General features: G+C 48.2%; 1 protein-coding gene across 4 annotated transcripts in view; it reads right to left on the bottom strand.

Moving 5' to 3' along the window:
* The window catches only part of MBTD1 (mbt domain containing 1), a 170111-nt gene that overhangs the window by 54541 nt on the left and 94810 nt on the right, over nucleotides 1-20760 (bottom strand). For all 4 annotated transcript variants that reach the window (XM_075349531.1, XM_075349529.1, XM_075349530.1 and 1 more), the window contains exon 15: nucleotides 8884-8961. In XM_075349531.1, the coding sequence (XP_075205646.1) occupies nucleotides 8884-8961 (78 nt within the window). The remainder of the gene's footprint in view (nucleotides 1-8883; nucleotides 8962-20760) is intronic.

Below are 20760 nucleotides of genomic sequence, written 5' to 3'. Positions count from 1 at the left end.
GAGAAGCTTTGAGGAGCAATCGCGGGTGGAGAGTAGAGAGGAAAGGAGATTGAGCCCAAAACAACAAAATAATCCTCGCTCGGAACACAGAGACTAACTGTTGGAAATGGTCCATGACAACTGAACTGAACTAGATATTGCTGGTCCTGTTCTCGCACTCTCTTGCTCTCTTGATTTCACTCTCTCATGTCCAGTTTTGCTTTCACGCTTGCTATCAGTTCCACTTTCAGTCTTACTCCTAACGTTCAGTCTCACACTCTCACACTCATCCTCAGTCGCACACTTTTTTTTTTTTTTTTTTCCCTCCCTCACATATTCAGTCTCATTTTCAGTTTCACGCTTACTTTCAGTTTCACACTCACTCTCATACTCAGCTTCATTTTCAGTACCTCACGCGCTCTTTCTCACTCTATTTCTCTCGCATATTCAGTCTCACGCTTACTTTCAGTTCCACTTCCAGATTCACTTCCATTCTTACTTTCACTCGCCTTTGTCCAGGAACGACTTCCAGGCGTAAATGAAGTGGATCTGTCTGCTCTGAGTGCTGGGACGACCACCAGAAAATAGAGCTAAGTTGGACTTGAAGTCCTTATAGAGTTTTTGTCATACTGTACTATTTTTGACATTATTTAAGGCTCGTTCATGTGACTCATGTGAATCCGGGGCTAGAACGTATACTCTAAGGGGGGTGACTAGGGAGCTCAACAGTTTGGCTAGGAAAAGGGGAAGTCATCAGCATGGCGAAAAGAGCCAAAAATTTCCCAGAAGGGAAAACGTGTTCTACAGTTAATTGTTTATTGTTATATTTGTTATACCTACAAGGTGGGGAAAAGATATATCAAGCCTGGGGGGCAAATTCTATACCTGGTAATAATTGTCTCGTCTCTTGTGAGTTCAGGGCCCACAGGGGAGGAAGTAGTAAGAGCAAAATACAAAGGCAAATATGGTACAATTAACTACATGGAATGTGAAAGGCTTGAGATCTCCTAACAAACGAGCAATGATACTAAGACATCTGAAAAGACTAAAAACAGATATTGCATTATTACAGGAAACGCATTTGAGGAAGGAGGACTTTTTGCGCATGAAGAAATACTGGGTGGGTACTGTATATGGGGCAGAGGCACAAGGTAGGGAAGCGGGGACAATGATTCTAATACATAAACAGCTCAGCCATGAAGTAGTGACACACGAGGCAGACGATCAGGGACGGTGGCAACATTTAACAATCATTAGTCCAGCGGGTAAATTAAGTATCTACAATGTTTACGGTCCAAACTCCCAACAGAGCATAAAAGGCCATAATAGGCCAGCATACTAGCAGATGGGGAGACCAACATCATAGTAGGAGGTGATTTTAACACAGTTCCAGACTCAGCTGAAGACAGGAGGAGGGGGAAGGAGAGGACAGAGGATGCGGACAGAAGGCCGGACCATAGGGATGTAACATTAGAAGACGTGGGTTTGAAGGACATCTGGAGATTAGCTCACCCGCATGATAGAGAATATACACACTTCTCGCATCCTCATGATAGCTGGTGGCGTATTGATCAATTTTGGATTTCTCAAGGCCTAGTTTATGGGGCACAAGAATGTGTGATAGAAAACATGGTGATATCTGATCATAGTCCGTTGAGATTGGGTATCAGAGAGCAGTTCAAGAGAGGTACAGATATCATATGGAGATTTCCATCGTTTCTTCTCAGACAAGATAATTTCCACAGGGTATTACGAGAGTGGTGGGGAGAATTCACAGAGGAAAACAAGGAACACAAAGGGAACCCAGTGCTATACTGGGAAACGGCAAAAGCGGTCTTGAGGGGTCGCCTGATTGGTTTTCCTTTTGATCATGGCTGCATAGCCAATGAGAATTATAATGCCCAGAGTGAAGCAGTGCGGGTAGCATACACAAAGTATTTGGCTAATAGATCTCCCACGACGAAAGACAGATGGTTGGAGGCAAAAAGGGGGTTTGACGAATGGGCAAAAAAAAAGGAACAATTATTTTGGTCGCACAGGGAAGCAGAGCTACATAGATTTGGCAACAAGGCGGGGAGGATGCTGGAAAATTTGGCAAGGGGTAGCAGGAAAATGACAGTGATTTCCAAACTAAAAAGAAAGGGGGGGGAGGTGACCACAGATCCTAAGGAAATTAATAAATTGCTGGGACATTTTTATAGAAAACTATATGGGCCAGGAAACAACGACATGACTGACGAGGCAGAGTGGTTAAGACAAGCGCACTTGCCTAGCGTAACAGAGGAAGATCTGAGTGACCTAAATGCAGATATCACAGTTGAGGAGGTGACTAGAACAATCGGGGAGCTTAACACCAACAAGGCACCAGGCCCCGATGGTTTTAACAGCGAGTTTTATAAGGTTATGAGGGATCTGATCTCGCCAGATTTAACTGCGGTATTTAATGCATTTTTGGAAGGAGAGGAAATTCCTAAAAATTCAAACGTAGCATATATCAAATTACTCCCTAAGGGAACTAAAGACCTGGATGATCCCTCTAGTTATAGACCCATATCACTTATAAACCAGGATTTAAAAATAATATCTAAGATTATGGCTAATAGATTGGCCATGATTCTTCCAAGGATCATTACAGAGCATCAGGTAGGGTTTATTAAAGGGAGAAACGCTGTCACTAATATCCGGAAGACAATACTAGTGGTGGATGCGGTGAGATTGGAACAGACAGAGAGGGGGGCAAGACCCGCTCTAGTTACACTCGACGCAGAAAAAGCGTTTGACAATGTAAATTGGAGCTGGCTGGACAAAGTACTAGAGGCCACAGGGATTGTAGGCAAAATGAGGCTTTACATTAGGAATCTTTACGCTAACTCGGGAGCTAGGGTACACACTCCAGGTTTTTTATCAGACGTGTTCCCTTTGATGAAGGGAACAAGACAAGGCTGCCCGCTATCTCCCCTTTTATTCGACTTGGCTATTGAACCACTGTCAAGAATACTGCAGGGCCCGAATAGTTTTAAAGGGATTAAGGTAAGGGGAACTGAAATAAAGACAGCACTTTTTGCCGATGATGTCATACTATATATGGGGGACCCTAACGTGGATTTGCCACAGACTCTAGCCCTAATTGAAAAATTTGGATTAGTCTCAGGATTCAAATTGAATAAAAAAAAAAGTGTGAGATCCTGTTCCTAAAAGGGGGGAATGTAAGAGATGGTTGTATATGTGGCATTCCTATAGCACAGACATCACTTAAATATCTGGGAATTCATATAGGAAGAACGGTGGAATCAATTTACGAGATGAATTATGGCCCACTAATTAGGAAAATTATAGCACAACTAAAGGGATGGAAGGGTCTGCCTCTACCACTACTGGCAAGGTGCCACCTGATAAAAATGATGAGCTTTCCTAGACTGTTGTACCCATTCCAGACGATCCCGATATTGCTAAAAATGAGGGACGTAAATAGGCTCAACTCAGCATATGCGGATTTTATATGGCGGGGAAGGAAACCTAGAATAAAGTTACGAACATTGATGAAGTCAACGGAGGAAGGAGGTCTTAGTTTCCCGGATGTTCGGGGTTATAACCTGGTGTGTATAATGAGACATGTGTTTGATTGGTTGAGAGGAACGAGCAGGCACTCAGACTATGGCATGGAAGCCAAGTATGCATCACCGTGGGATTTGGCGTCCATTTTACACTCCCCATTGTCCAGGGCGGATGGGCATATAAGGAACTCAATCTTATTCCGAGACACTATGCTAACATGGAAACTGGTAAGAAAGAAATTGGGACTGTCATGGAAAGTATCTAAGTACTTAAATCCCTGGGCATCTCCGAACTTTCCCATGGGACGGGAAAATAAGCTATTTACTAGATGGAAAGAGAAGGGCGTCGAGAGAATGAAGGATGTCATGAATGTGGAGGAGAGAAGGTGGCTGACAGGACGGGAAGTGCTTGACAAGTATGAACTTAATAGCTCACATATCATCCAGTATGAACAACTGAAGCATGGAGTATTTGTAGATTTGGGGGAGCTTGGAAAGGAATTGAATAAGAGTTTGATTGATGAGCTTATGGAAAGTGATGTAGCAAGTGTAAATGTTTCCAAAATTTACCGAACATTTCGGGGAATGCTTATATCTGGGGAGGATAGCCGTACTCTAACAGCGTGGGGGAAACAATTGAAAGGGCAGGAAGTTGTAGGGGATATATTGAAGGGATGGGTACAGATGCGGAAACATGTTACCAATGAGAGATGGAGAGACACCCAATTTAGAATTTTACACAGGGCTATTATGGGCTTCAACATTCCGGGAAGAGATATGCGGTGTCCTAAATGTCAAAGAGAAAAAACAGATATGCTACATGGACTATGGGAGTGTACGGAAATTCACAGGTTCTGGAATCAAGTTAGATTATTTGTCCAGGCAACATGGGGAATTTCTGGAAATCTAGAGCTAATGGTGTGGATTTTCCATTCCTTTGAGGGAGGAGTAAGAGGGGGATCGGACATGCCGGGAAAGAAGAAATATACAATAGTACATGACATAGCCATGATAGTCAAACGGTCCATATTAAAGCATTGGATACAAAGGGAGGGACCATCCATAAAAGAGGTCATCGGTGAACTACATAATTTATTGAGGCTGGAGAAAGTGGAAGCGGAAAGGGACAAAGATAGGTTGACACCAAAGTTCTTTGGGAAATGGAGAAATTTCATTGAAAGTCAATTTACTCAGGGAGAAATAAATAATCTGATGACACCTTTTCTACAATCGGAATGGTACCTTCTGAATGATAGCCAGGACAAACTGGGTAAATTGAAAATCACGGAGGGGTGGGTTCCGGAGGAAAGGGAGACGAGACGCTTAGGTAGCCACAAGACGTGCCAGAAAATTTGGAAGTATTCGGGGTTGGCTTAGGGGCTTAATGATTCTAATTGACTTGTATTGCGTCTGTTATTTCTTAGTACTTTTGCCTTGGTTTAATAGAGACCATATCAATCAGATAAACAGTTTAAAATATCAAGTTGGGGCATTGCACCCTATTATGTCACATATTGTCAGACAAATGTTTTTCCTTGTGTAACCTTGAATATCTTGTTAGGTTTATAAAAAATTGGAAAATCAATAAAAAGTTTTTGAAAAAAAAAAAAAAAAAAACAAACAAACAAATATACAAACAACAACAACAAAAAAAGATCGCTGGAGTGGAGCTTTAAATCTAAGCCCCCTAACCCTGGTCATATACTTGCCCTCCGATGGCTTCATTTTCAGTCACCGTCACTCTGGTGGGTCTACTGTACATTGTGATCTGCTGTATTTCATGGAGTGCGCCGGAGGTCACAACTCAATACAGCTCTATAAGAGCCTCTTTCTGGCTCTCAGACATGGATTGGGAGTTTGAGATGTAATTTCTTACTTCTGGCAAGCAGTAGTTACGGTCACAAGATGGTGCTGCAGGACAGGCGTCAATAAAAGATAACGCCGCCGGAAGGTGACTATATCTAAAGGGTGCTTTAAAAGCTGCGACATTGCTAACGATATATCGTCGGGGTCAAGTCGTTAGTGACGCACATCCGGCGCCATTAGCAACATCGCAGCGTGGGACACCAATGAGCGACGATCAACGAGCGAAAAAACGTGAAAAATCATTGCTCGTTAACACGTCGTTCATTTCCTTAATATCGTTGCTGCTGCAGGTACAATGTTGATTGTTGTTCCTGCAGCAACACACATCACTATGTGTGACACCGCAGGAACGACGAACATCTCCTTAGGCTGGTTTCACACTACGTCTTTTTAACATCCGTTGAAAACGTTTTTTTAGCGGAAGTACGGATCCTGCTTTTACAGCAAATAACGTAAGCAAACGCATATGTTATTTTGCAGGATCCTGCACTGGATGTTTAGGGGCGGGCATTGGAGTCATGTGATCGGGAGTGAGGGGAGCTAGACTGGGAGCCGGCTTCTGACAGCTGCAGACGCTGGTAACCAAGGTAAACATCGGCCTTGGATACCCGATATTTATCTTGGTTACGAGTGTCTGCAGCTGCTAGGAGCAGGGCTGCCTGCACGCGTAACCAACGTAAACATCGGGTAACTAAGAGAAGTGGTTACGCGATATTTACCTTGGTTAGGAGTGTCCGCAGCTCTCAGGTGGGGGAGAGGGAGGGAGGGAGGAAGGGGGAAAGACAGATAGAGAGAGAGAGGGTGAGGGAGGGAGGAGGAGAGAGAGACAGATCACGCGAGACTGGTTCTGGGCATGCTCAGTACTTTCTGGGCATGCTCAGTACAAAAGCAGGATCCTGTCTATCAGCACGCCAGCGTTCACCTGCGTTCGCGTGCGTTATAGTGCGGATCCGGTGACTTGCAGTATTTTGACGCAGCTCAAAAACGCTACAAGTAGCGTTTTTGAAACATGTTAAAAAACTGCAAGTCACCGGATCCGCACTATAACGCACGCAAACGCAGGTGAACGCAGGTGGACGCGAGTCCATTGCAAATGCATTGAAATGAAAACGCATTTGCACTGGATCCGTACTTCCGCTAAAATAACGTTTTCAACGGATGTTAAAAAGACGTAGTGTGAAACCAGCCTTACCTGCCTCCACCAGCAATGAGGAAGGAAGGAAGGAGGTAGGCGGCATGTTCAGGCCGCTCATCTCCGCCCCTCCTCTGCTATTGGACGGCTGTCGTGTGACGTCGCTGTGACGCCGCACGAACTGCCCCCTTAGAAATGAGGCGGATCGCCGGCAAGAGCGACGTCGCAAAAAAGGTAAGTTTGTGTGATGGGTGTTAGCGATGTTGTGCATCACGGGAAGTGATTTGCAATTTGTCGCACAACAGCCCGACACTTCCCCCGCTCGGCTCCACCCTCTCCCGCACTCCGCATGTACACGCACGCGCGCACACACACACACACACACACACACACACACACACACACACACACACACGTTCCCAGCCCTGCAGTCCCCGCAGCACTGACGTCCTCAGCGCCACGGCCCCGCTCGGCTCCACCCACCTCAAACTCCACCCCCTCGCGCTCCGCCCACCGCACACAACGGAGTCCGACAATGAAAATTCTGTTCTTTGTCATCCGTTGTACAACGCATCAGTCACATGCGTCAAGCAACGCATGTGACTGATGCAAAACAACGGAAATGTGAACAGCCTAACATGCAGTTACAAATGTATAAATACATTTCTCGGAGGAATGGTAAGATGCAGAGTGCCAAAAAGAAGCTGCTCGAGAATTCCTGTTTTGTGTGGAATTCCAGTACATAAAGAGTAATTAAACTATATTTCATTGTTGATCAGCTTTTGTAAAGTTCTGAATCTTTATAATATACTTCACTATCTTATTTTGCTTCCTTCTATCTCTAAAGCTCAATTTTTCAGCATGTCCGTCTTGTTAATGCGGTCTTAAAGGGAACCTATCAGGTGCAATATGCAGCCAGCACCACGAGCAGTTCTGGATGCATATTGGTAATCCCTGCCTAACTGTCCCTGTATACACTAGCATAGATAAAGAGATCTTTAGAAAAAGTATTTCTAAAGATATTTTATAGTATGCTAATGAGTGCGGGGACTAGTCCCAAGGGCGTTGCTTCCCTGGCTAGTCGCCCCCATTAGCATTGCACTGTGGGTGTGCCAACATACTAATGAATGCACAGCGTCAGAGGATGATCTCACTCACCTCTCCACCGCCATTGCCGCCTGACGTTGTATTTTGGCTCAGTGAACAGGACCCCAAAGTTTCGTTCATGTACACTATGAAGCCGGGTGTACGCGTCCTGGTTTCAAACTAGAGTAGTGCCCATGACAGGATGTCTGGCATCACGGGCACGGAGCCGAAATCCAGCATCGGGCAGCGATGGCTGCAGAGAGGTGAGTGAGATCATCCTGTGACGCTGCGCAGTCATTAGCATGTTAGCACACCCACAGGGGCATGCTAATATGCATGCTAATGGGGCCGACTAGCCAGGGAAGCAACGCCCTTGGGGCTAGTCTCCTCACTCATTAGCATACAATATAATATGTTTAGAAACACTTTCTATAGATCTCTTTATCTATGTTAGTGTATACAGGAATGGTTAAGCAGGGATTAGTAATATGCACCCAGAACTGCTTGTTGTGCTGGCTGCATATTGCACCTGACAGGTTCCCTTTAAGGCCACATACACCTTAAACTAACATCATCTGAACCCACTGATTTTGATGGGTTTGGCCAACAATCTAATATGTATGGGGGCTCCCCTATCAGTTGATTGCTGATCATGGATCCAGCATATTCAATTTCAGACCGCAGATGTTTTATGTCCTCCAGAGATAAGCAGCCAACCAAGATGTAAAGCAGTGGATTTTTTCCATAAAGAACACAGAGCGATCCAGTCAATAGTAGTTTCGGGCAAGATACTTACCGGCTGAACAATCGTCTGACAGTTATCTAAAGCTACTGGACTGGGTTTAACAATGGATATGAACTGCAGGTCAAGCAAAATTCTAATTCATGTGTGAGCTTCTCTGCTCTCCTCTGTGACAGGGATGGGATCAGAGAAACGCTAAGTACGGAATTTAGCTAGAACAAGAGTTCAAATCAGCTACTCAAACAGCATGAACTAGGCAGATAAAACAGCACTTTCAGCATGCTGTCATGTGTTAATAAAGCACGTTAGAAAGACTCATATCAGGCTTCATTTTGTAATGGCTGATCAGTAATAATAATAATAAAAATAATAAGAAAGTTTAGTTACTCGTAGAGCTCTCCAGTTCACTTGCTGCGTGAACTCATAAAAATAAAAAATTGCAAATCCAGCCTTCCAGCTTTTCCTGTGGGCAATCATTCAGAAATACAATTCCTGAGCATTTACACCTTGCAGATCTGACTTACTCTTTTTAGGTCCTTTGAACTGTTGAGACTTGGACTTCTTCTTCTGTTTGGAGACAGTAGTCAGGTTGTCTTTCGTTGCTATAAAGAACAGGTAGATAATTACTTTAGTAATTGAGGTATACAATCACATTAGCATATTTCTTGCAATTGTTCACCCACAGAAATTGTAGAAATCCACCCCATACATTATGTAGATGGAAAAAAAATATTTCAGCCTTTAGCCGCAGCTGACAGATTATGGAACATACATTTAGGCTATATGCGCACGCTGCATTTTTAGTCAGCAAGTTCTGACTTGACTTCCCAGCAAAGTCTATGAGAATTCAGATATGCTGTACGCACGTTGCAGTTTTTTGGTCAAAACCTTTTGACAAAAAAAAGAACCAGGATGTCCATTCTTTTTGCATTTTTGTCACATTTTGTTACCCATTGAAATCATTGAGGGGATGAAAAACACAATGAAAAATGCATGCTACTAAATTTGTGCGTTTTGCATGTATTTTACTTGCATTTTTGTCACCAAAAACGTAGATCACCCACATTGTTACAGGATAAATTAATTCATTCTCTCTCCAAGCACTTCATACTCCCCCGATCACCTACACGGCTGTCACACTGCTCCTGCTGCCTCTCATTCTTCTTCCGGAGCCACTCATTAGGCTCATACATATTCACTGCTTCTCCTGACCACCAGCGTCTGTGATTGGTTGCAGTCAGACCTACCCCCACGCTGAGTGACAGCTGTCTGACTGAAACCAATCACTGACGCCGGTGGGCAGGTCTCTATCGTATAGTAAAATAAATAATTAAAAAAAAACTGTGTGGTTCCCCCAATTTTGATACCCAGCCAAGGTAAAGCCCCACAGCTGGGGGCTGGTATTCTCAGACTGGGGATGCCTATGGTTATTAGACTCTCCCCAGCCTAAAAATAAATCAGCCAGCAGCCGCCTGGAATTGCAGCATCCATTAGATGTGACTGTCCTGGCACTTTACCCAGCTCTTTCTGATTGCCCTGAGCGGTGGCAATTCGGGTAATAAGAAGTTAAAAACAGCCCAAAGCAGCCAATAAGTGCTAGATTAGTGATGGTAAGCGTCCAAGAGCCCCCCCCCCCCCATCATTAATCTGTAAGTAAAAGTAAATAACCACAAACATCCCAAAAATCCTTTATATGAAAGACAAAAAAAAACACCCTTTCACCACTTTATTAACCCGAATAACACCCCTGCAGTTCCAACATAATCCACACGAGGTCCCACGACGCTTCCAGCACTGCTACATCTGACGCTCACAGAGAGCGCCATAGAACAAGACTGCCCGCTGTGAGCTCCATGCAGCAACTGAAGTGAGCCGTATGGTCAGCGGTGACGTCACTAGGGTGATTTGCGGTCACAGCTGGAAGACTGTTTAAATACCAATTTTAATTGAACCCGGAAATTTATTGGGCGATTCATGGATCAAAACACCTGTTGTGAATATTTCCATTAAGCTTCTTATTAGAGAACAGTAAGTTGTGCAAAGCGTACTGAAACATTGACTAGTTGGACATGTGCATTCAGAAGATTAGAGAAGGTCAGATTTAGTTCACCTGAAAAGGTTAGAGGTCATTTTAGGATCATCCTGAAATGTCACCAGAAAGTAAAAGTATCCCTAACTTTTTGGGAGTAGTGTGTGTGTGTTAAAAAATTATAAACAAAAATTATATAGGACATAACAAATGAAAGGTTCTGATTTAAGATAGCAAGTGCAAGAAATACGATTCAATACAATACAATGCAATACATCATTTTTTTCCCGCGAAAGAGAAAACGTTTTGATAAAAGGTTTTAAAGTCGCAGGTGTAATAAGAATTTCTGAAGAAGCGATAGCACGTAATGGATTTGCTTAATGTAAAAAAAAAAAAAAAAAAAAAAAAAAGGTCTGATAACCAAGAAAACAAAATAGTAAATTTTAATTGGGAAGAGCTTTGGTCTTTTTGCATGCTCTGGAATAGTTATGATCAGGGTTGTCATTCTGTAAACACCAGCAATAGTCAGCCATAATGTTTGTATTCCATCTGCCATATCATCTATGTTCCATGGTCCTGATGTCTTGGTGAAAGCATTCTCCTTGTTCTTCACTCATGGCTCCAAGATTGGAGGGGAAGTTGTCAAATGTAATTTGACATTTATGTTTCTTTCCAGGCTTTGAAAAGCAAGCAACAAATTTTGAAATAATAACGTTATAATTTTTAGCCCTAAAGTTGCTAATATAGTCTATAATCAAGTAAGAAAAAGCAGACTAAGCTTCCTTTTAAAAAAAAATTAAGAAATTCTCTGCCTTTGATTAGAAGCCTAAATTGAGTGCCATCAAATATGCCAGCTTTCAACTTCTCAAGTGGTACAAAAGTAATTGAAGAACTCACGATCTTGATCCAAAGCCCTAACAAACTAATTCATGAGTCCCAATTTTATATGCAGTAAGGGGAGCAATACTTGAGATTTATTAAGTGGTTCATTCTTGATATTCATTTCACCAATCATAAATTTTTCTCTAGAGGGCCTTTTTTTCCTTGCTTGACTATTTCAAGAAAATTTTGTGGATCCGCTTTGTGATCTTAGAAGAATCGATATAACCTTCAGGTCGGCTCATGAAATCCAGTAATGATCATTAGGTTTGATTTTTTTGGAGAATGGTTCTCATGCGCATACATCATAAGATTCTTTCATATTTACAGAATAGAAGTTAGTTATTTTCCTTTAGCCTTGAACCAAGTAACTCTGCTGATGACTTTGGCAGATCTCATACCAGGTAATTAAACTGAGTGAATGGCTGACACATTCTGGCAACAACTTCTGAGGCCACTTTGTCTTCGGTGTCTTTCGAAAAATTGACTGACAAAATTCATAGTTGTCAGACATTTCCAAAGTAGTGTAGATAGATACAGGAACTTCGCTGCAGTGCTGAGGGGTGATTTGGGTATGGAATGGAAGATTTGTCTTTGTGTTTATGCCTGTAATATTTATCATGCAGAAATAGAGGTCATCAACATGAATTTAAGGCTCTCATCCCACCACTGGACAGCCAAAGCCGAGATTTTTACTCTGACCCTTAGCTGGGGCAGCTGTGCGCGGTGAGGGCTTCAAAAAAAATGGCGCCTGGAGTAAGCGCAGATTGAGCTCTAGGCTCAATGACAATGCGAGATCTCATCTGCACAAGCGCCACCTCCGGGTGCCATTTTCCTGAAGTCCTCTGGAGGGAAATCAATGGGCCTGAAGCGGGGCCTGCGCAGATGAGAGGTTGAGCAGAGAGCTATATCTGCACATGCGCCGACTCCGTGCGGCATTATATGAAGTCACCGCTAGACCTGCAGCGCCAGTCTTTTTGCCGGGGACCCCGCGCAGACACCACACATCCGCTGCAGACACTGCACAGCCGCCCCAGCAGCAGCCACCGGAGGCCCTGCACTGCAGTTTCAGCATTTCCCCGGCCTCTCGCGACCCCTCTCCACCACCCCAGTAAGCTACAGATTATAAGTGCATTTTATAATCCGAAAAATTAGGGGTTTTTTTTTGTTTGTTTGGTTTTTAGAAGAAAAAAAAAAAATCAAAATACAAAAACCAACACCACTTGCCTCTCACACCAGTACCATTTCAGTAATGTTGGCATGGCACTTATCTGCTACATGAACCCTGCAGCCAATCAGCAGATGCTATTAGGCAGCTGCACTCTCACGTTTTCTGCTTGGCCAAGGGAAGAAAAAGCGTCTCAATAGCGAACACCGATTGGCTGCAGTGCTCATGTGGCCTAAGGCTATGTGCGCACTTTCCGTTTCCACATGCGTTTCAGCTGCTTTTTAGGTCCGTTTTGAAATGCAGCGTTTTCATGCCAAAATGCATGAGTTTTGATTTGCCAGCAGAGTCTATGGAAAAGTAGGATTTTTGTGTACTCACCGTAAAATCTCTTTCTCTGAGTCTTCATTGGGGGACACAGGACCATGGGTTATGCTGCTGTCACTAGGAGGCTGACACTAAGTAAACATAAAAAAGTTAGCTCCTCCCTAGCAGCATACACCCCGAGCCGGAGGCGGGCTCAGATCAGTTGGTGCACAAGCAGTAGGAGGAGTACCAGAATCACCATACATAAACACAAGTTGTAACTAAAACAATGCAGCCGTGCAAACAAGAGGTCTATGAACATAAGACCACTGAAAAAATAGCAGGCAAATGCAATTGAATCAACCAAAAAACCAAGCAGGGTGGGTGCTGTGTCCCCCAATGAAGACTCAGAGAAAGAGATTTTACGGTGAGTACACAAAAATCCTACTTTCTCTATCGTTTCATTGGGGGACACAGGACCATGGGACGTCCAAAAGCAGTCCCTGGGTGGGAATACCGAAAAACCCGCAGAGGCAGACAACAACAACCTCCCTCGGCGGGCTTGCACTATAATTGAATACTGCCACCCTATTACAGGTGCGCAACTGCTGCCTGCAAGACCTTTCTCCCAAAAATAGCATCTGCCGATGCTTGGGTGTGAACGTGGTAGAACCTAGTAAAGGTGTGCAGGCTAGACCAGGTGGCGGCCTTGCAGACCTGGTCGGCCGACGCCTGATGCCTAATCGCCCAAGAGGCGCCCACTGCGCGGGTAGAGTGCGCCTTTACCCCCCGCGGCGGAGACTTGTCCCGAATCCGGTAGGCCTCTGATATGGCGGAACGGATCCATCTGGCAATTGTGGCCTTGGATGCCGATTCACCCTTCTTGGGACCAGAAGGGAGAACAAACAGACCATCTGACTTACGGAACGGCGCGGTCCTGGAGACATAAATTCTAAGTGCACGCACTAGGTCCAGGGTGTGCAAGGACCTCTCCAAGCTGTGAGAGGGGCCAGGACAGAAGGATGGAAGGATGATTTCCTCGTTAAGATGGAACGGGGAGACCACCTTTGGGAGAAAAGCGGGATCTGGCCGGAGAACCGCTTTGTCCTGGTGAAAAATCAAAAAGGGGGAACGACAAGAGAGAGCTGCCAGCTCTGACGTCCTGCGAATAGAAGTGATGGCAACAAGAAACACCACCTTCCAAGACAGGTGAGACAGGGAAGATTCTCGCAAGGGCTCGAATGGGGAGCCCTGAAGTGACCCTAGGACTAGATTAAGGTCCCACGGTTCTAGAGGCCGACGGTACGGCGGTGCCAGGTGGGCTACTCCCTGGATGAAGGTCTTAACCTGTGAACGAGCGGCCAGTGGCTTCTGAAACAGGATTGATAACGCCGATATCTGGCCCTTTAGTGTTGCGAGCGAGAGACCCGCATCTAGGCCTGACTGCAAGAATGCCAACAGGGAAGGAAGGGAGAAGGCGAGAGGAGAAGAAATATTCTGCTCTTCACACCACCTGAAGAAAACTTTCCACGTGCGGTGGTAAATCTTTGATGAAGATGGCTTCCTGGCCCTAATCATTGTCTGAATCACTCTTGAGGAAAAACCAGCCTTAGCTAGAACCCAGGATTCAATGGCCAGGCCGTCAAATTTAGGACCTGTGAGTTCTGATGGAAGAGAGGCCCCTGCTGCAGGAGATCTGGACGGTCTGGAAGGCGCCACGGAGCGTCTGCGAGGAGCTGAGTTAGTTCCGCGAACCATGCTCGCCTGGGCCAGTCCGGAGCCACTAGGATGACCGGTATCCCTTCCGCCTTGATCTTCTTGAGGACCCTCGGAATTAGAGGGAGCGGAGGGAAGATGTACGGGAGACTGAACTGGCTCCATGACAGGGTGAGGGCGTCGACTCCTAAAGCCAAGCGGTCGCGGCACCGCGCTACAAAGTGCGGAACTTGACGGTTGAACCGGGAGGCCATTAGGTCCACGTCCGGAACTCCCCATCTGTCGCAGATCTGGTTGAAGACTTCCCGGTTGAGGGACCATTCTCCGGAGGCGAGGCCTTCCCTGCTGAGGAAGTCCGCCGCCCAATTGTCCACGCCTGGGATGTGTACCGCTGAGATCAGGGAGTGATGACACTCGGCCCAGTGCAATATCTTCTTGACTTCTCGCATCGCCCCGACACTTCTTGTGCCTCCTTGGTGGTTGATGTACGCCACCGCCGTCGCATTGTCCGACTGGATCCTGACCGGGCAACCCTGTACTAGGTGCCGAAACTGCTGCAAGGCTAGCCGGATGGCTCTTATCTCCAAAATGTTGATCTGGAGACAACTCTCTCTCGGTGACCATCGGCCCTGCGCTGTGTGATGTCGAAACACTGCTCCCCAGCCCTGGAGACTGGCGTCGGTGGTCACTATCTTCCAGTGGAGCGGGAGGAAAGACCTCCCTGATGCGAGGTTGCGCTGATTGAGCCACCAACGGAGGGAGTTGCGGGTCTCCGGCGAAAGATGAAACCTGCGGTCCAGAGAAAAGGGAGATCTGTCCCACTTCTTCAGCAAGGCCAGCTGGAGGGGCTGGAGATGGAACTGTGCAAAGGGTACCGCTTCCATCGCCGCCACCATACGACCGAGGACTCGCATGCCGAACCTGATGGACACTTGGCGCTGACGCCGAAGAGCGCGGAGTCCTCGTTGTAGGGAGGAGATCTTCTCCTGTGTGAGGAAAACTCGCCCTTGGATGGTATCGAATACCATGCCTAAAAAGGTGATCCGACGGGCCGGGATCAGAGAGGACTTCTTCCGATTTATCAGCCACCCTAACCGTGAAAGGGTGTCGATCGTGACCTGAACCCCGAGACGACAGTCCTCGAAAGAAGAGCCCTTTATCAACATATCGTCCAAGTACGGGATGACCATGACACCCCTGGCATGCAGGACGGACATGGCAGCAGCCATGATCTTCGTAAAGACCCTGGGTGCGGATGCGAGGCCGAAGGGAAGAGCTGTGAACTGGAAGTGATCTTCCGCTATCGCAAAACGGAGGAACTGTTGGTGAGAGGTGGCTATCGGGACGTGAAGATAGGCGTCTTGAATATCCAGCGATGCCAGGAATTCGCCTACCTCCATGGACGCGATGACGGACCGGAGTGACTCCATTCGAAACGGCCGAGGTCTCACCGACCTGTTCAGAAGCTTTAGGTCGAGGACGGGACGGACAGAGCCGTCCTTTTTGGGGACCACGAAAAGGTTGGAATAGAACCCCTTGAAACGCTCTGCGGGAGGGACTGGTACCACGACTCCGGTTCGGAGGAGGGAGTCTATGGAGTGAAAGAACGCGCGAGCCCGCGCGGTAGACTCGGGAGGGCGAGATAGGAAAAAACGTCTCGGTGGCTTTGCCTCGAATTCTATTTTGTAGCCTGATGTGATGATCTCTCTGACCCAGGCATCGGCGGTCAGGGGGATCCACACATGCTGAAAACGAGACAGGCGCCCTCCCACAAGTCTGGCGCTGCTGCGCGCCGACTGCGAGTCACTTGGAGGAACGACGGCGGTAACCAGAAGAGGATCTCGTGGACTGGCGGGGGCGTGAACGCCAGGCGGGATTGGTCTTGAATGACGGGGTCTTCCTGTCTCTCGGAGGAGAGCGGCTTTTCCGCGGCTGGGGATTGGAGCTGAAGCTGCAAAAGGACCGGAAACGAGCGGTGGAGCGCCGATTCTGGAAGCGCTTGGGGCGCAATTGGGGGAGAGATGTACTCTTTCCTCCCGTTGCATCGGAGATCAGCTGGTCCAGCCTATCTCCGAAGAGACGCTCCCCTAGGAAGGGCAGGGAAGTTAGTGACTTCTTAGAGGCCGCATCCGCGTTCCAGGAGCGGAGCCAAAGGGCTCGACGGATGGCCACATTGTTGCTGGCGGCCTGGGTCGCGCAACTTGCAGACGCCAGGGCTGCATTGAGCAAGTACTCACCCGCGAGGGAAATCTGCGAGGCGATGGGAACCAGGTCCGGATTGGCAGGAATGGCGCGGAGACCGCCGCGTAGCGTGTCCGCCCAGGACATCAGGGCCTTCGCCACCCAAACCGAGGCGAAGGCCGGAGAGAGGGATGAGCCCGCTGCCTCGAAGGCGGAACGGGCCAACCTGTCAATAGTACGGTCCGTAGGATCTTTGAGAGACGTACCGTTAGTGAGTGGAAGGACTGTGTGAGAAGACAGGCGGGAGACTGGGGGGTCAACCACAGGGGAACCTGCCCAATCCTTTCGAAGACCCTCAGGAAAGGGATAATGCAAATCGATGGACTTACCGCTGGTAAATACCCTGTCCGGCTGTTGCCTGTGGCTGCGCAGTAACTCAGCGAATTCTGGATGTCCGCTGAATGTGTTCTGGGCCCGCTTCACCCGCTTAAAGGAGACCTGGGTGCTCTGGGAGGAGACTGGGTCCACCTGTACCTTCAAGGTCTGGTTTACTGCTTCTATCAGGCTATTTACCATGTGCCGAATATCGGCCGCCTGCTCTGAGTCCTGTAGGGGTACCGCATCGGAATCATCCTCGGAGCAGTCAGAAGCCTCCCTGGAGGACTGACGGTCTGGACCTGGGGATGAAGGTGAAACCTGGGAAGAGTCTGAGGACGAGACCCGGCGGGTCCGTTTCTGAGCAGCAGAGGAGGACCCTGCAACGGGGCTCACCTGCTCCGGGGGCAATTGCGCCGGGTCTGCGGGAATCTGGGCGAGCGTCGGCAGCAGGCGTAGAGCTTGCGCGATGGTCCGAGAAGCCTCAGAGAGGGAATCTACGGACTGGGACAGGGACGCTAGCCAGTCGGGGGGGGGGCGGGACGCAGGGCCCTGCAGCATATGGCGCTGTGGCGTCTGCGGTATCAGAAGCGTCGGCCGCGGAGTCCTGCGGAGGCTGCGCGTCTGTAGAACAGACGGAGCATAGTGGGGCGTCCTGACCCTGGGAAAATTTGGAGCTGCAGGAGGAGCATGCAAAAAATAGTGCAAAGGGGGCCTGCTTGGATTGGGTGGGCTTAGCCTTAGGCATGGTGCACACAGGTACTCTCCCTGGTGGCTGCTAGGAAGGAGACAGGAGAGGGTTAACTCGTCCCTAAACTCAGAGAATGCTACCTAGTGAGGGCTACTCCTTAGGAGCAGAGCTTACCCAGGTCCTGCGTGCTGCCCACCAGTCCAGAAGTGGAGTCCAGGAATGAGCTGGCCAGAAAACTCAGAACGCCGGCGTGCTGCAGCCTCAGGGGACCAGAGGCAGGCTAAAATGGAGAGGGGACGCTGGAGGAGGCTGGGGGAGGAGCAGGATTCCGGCGCGAAAAGTCTGGAGGATTCACAGCCCCCACCATCTGCCAGGAGGCAGAGCAGTGGGAGGTACAGAGGGAGACGACCGGCGGCCAATAGCATGCAGCGGGGGCGTGGCTAGGACGCAGGAGCGACTAGGCCGAAGCCGGGGACTAAATTTATGGAGGGGGCCGGGGGAAAGAGCAGGGAAGTCGGATCCTACCTGCAATCGGCGGCGCCGGCTCAGCGATGGATGCGGTGCAGGCAGAGCTCCCTGGCCCTGCCTGTGAACAGCGCTGCTCGTCCAGGAAGGCTCCGGGGGAGAGCGTGCTGAAGGCAGGGTAGTAGGCATCATGATGGGGGTAGACAGCCCCCTATCAGGAGAAGGCAGCGTGACAGGGCCCGATCTATCACAAACGCTGCTGAGGTTCCATCCCTGCTGTATTCCCCTGTACGCCCTTTGGGGTGATACCTCAGGGCGAATCAGGGGTGCCCACAAAACAACCTGCCCACACGCGCACCCCCGGGAGTGGTACCACGGGGACGGGCGGGGGAGAGGGCCCCGAAGTCTCAAGCCCCTGCGACCCTGGGGAGCGGTACCCACGGGGCTGCGGAGAATGAGTGAAGCGAATACCTGCAGAGAAGAAGACGACAGGTATGAGAGCGATGAGCGGCGCCGAAATAAAATAAAAAAGCGCAAAAACATACATGGCTGAGGGGGGCCGAGACGGCCCACATCAGCCTCCTACGACACTAAGCTAAAAACTGATCTGAGCCCGCCTCCGGCTCGGGGTGTATGCTGCTAGGGAGGAGCTAACTTTTTTATGTTTACTTAGTGTCAGCCTCCTAGTGACAGCAGCATAACCCATGGTCCTGTGTCCCCCAATGAAACGATAGAGAAATGTGGATTTCTTGTGAGTTTCCAAATGCTGCGTTTAATTTGCATATTTTGTGGCAAAAACCATGCGTTCAAAGAAGCAGCATGTCAATTGTTTTTGCCATTTTGGCTGCGTTCTACACCCATTGAAATCAATGAGTTGTAGCAAATCGCTGCCAAAATGTGAAGCAGTGCGCTTGCATTTCATTATTATTGCGATCCACTTTTTTTTAACATAACAAAGGCAGGTCTTTCGGTCTCTCTCTCTCTATGTCTCTATCTCTCTCTCTGTCCATGTCAGTCTCGCCCTCCCCCCCCCCACCCCCTATCTCATACTCACTGATCCACGATCACCGGCGCGGCGCTGCACGGCGTTCACACTGTGGCGGCTTCTCTTTTGAAAAAGCCGGCCACTCATTAATCCATCACAGATTCCCTGCTTTCCCTGCCCACCGGCGCCTATGATTGGTTGTAGTGAGACAGCTGTCACTCAGTGTGGGGGCATGTCTGACTGCAACCAATCACAGCCGCCGGTGGGCGTGTCTATATCAAGCAGTAAAAAAAATAAATAAATAAATGGAAAAAAAACGACGTGCGGTCCCCCCCATTTGGATACCAGCCAGGGTAAAGCCATACAGCTGGAGGCTGGTATTTTCAGGATGGGGAGCTGCACGTTATGGGGAGCTCCCCAGCCTAACAATATCAGCCAGCAGCTGCCCGGAATTCCCGCATCCATTAGATGTGAATGTCCCGGGACTTTACCGGCTCATCCCGACTTGCCCTGGTGCGGTGGCAAACGGGGTAATAAGGAGTTAATGGCAGCAGCCCATAGCTGCCACTAAGTCCTAGGTTAATCATGGCAGGCGTCTCCCCGAGATACCTTCATGATGAACCTGTAAGTTAAAGTAAATAAACACACACATCCAAAAAATTCTGTATTTGGAATGAAAGACAAACCCCCCCCCCCTCTTTCACCACTTTATTAATCCCTCAAAAACACCTCCATGGCCGACGTAATCCACGCAAGGTCCCACGACGCTTCCAGCTCTGCTACATTGGAAGCTGACAGGAGCGGCACTAGAACACCGCCGCTCCTGTGAGCTCCATGCAGCAACTGAAGTGAGTCGCGCGATCAGCTGTGCTGTCACTGAGGTTACCCGCTCTCACGTGGAGGACTGCAGCTGTGACCGCGGGTAACCTGAGTGAAAGCACAGCTGATCGTGCGGATCACTGCAGTCATTCAGGGGATTTGCGATCACAGGTGAGTCCTTCACGTGTGACCGCAAATCAAGCCGCGGCACACGCACAGAGTCGCGCGATCACAATGAAGTCGGGTGAAGTTCATCAGAGTTCATTCTGATCGCGCGGCACTGTCCCGCAGCCAGCTATGACAGTGACAGTGCGGTCCCACTCGGCTCTGCTGCAAGTCTACGGGGATGCTGCAGAGCCGAGTGGGTGCGTACTGTGAAAAACATGCGTTCTGGATGCTTTTCCCACTCTGTCTATGGCAGAGAAAGCATCCAGAACGCATGAATTCTCTCCAGGAATGTCCGCACTTTGCGTTATGCATCTCAGAACGCAGCTTTTTCAGCTGCGTTCTGAGACGCACACGCAGTGACTTTTTCGCTGCAGAATTGAACTGCAAAGTGCTCACATAGCCTAACAGTGCCATACAAACCATGTGCAACACTACTGGAACTGGTTTAAGGGCCTGCACCATGGGGAGCTCGGCATTTGTCCCACCGCTCTGTACATGGCAGAAAGCTACATGTGATGTGCACATTGTGGTCAGTCTCCTCTCCTGTAAGGATCAATATTGGTTAGGAGAAGCACTTTGTCACCTCAGTTCCTTCAGTGATCGGGCAAAGCTCTTTAACTGC

This window comes from Anomaloglossus baeobatrachus, chromosome 5, assembly GCF_048569485.1.
Source record: "Anomaloglossus baeobatrachus isolate aAnoBae1 chromosome 5, aAnoBae1.hap1, whole genome shotgun sequence".
NCBI classification, from domain to species: Eukaryota; Metazoa; Chordata; class Amphibia; order Anura; family Aromobatidae; genus Anomaloglossus; species Anomaloglossus baeobatrachus.
Note: the sequence above shows the minus strand (reverse complement) of the source record. Positions and strands in the feature narration are given on the sequence as shown.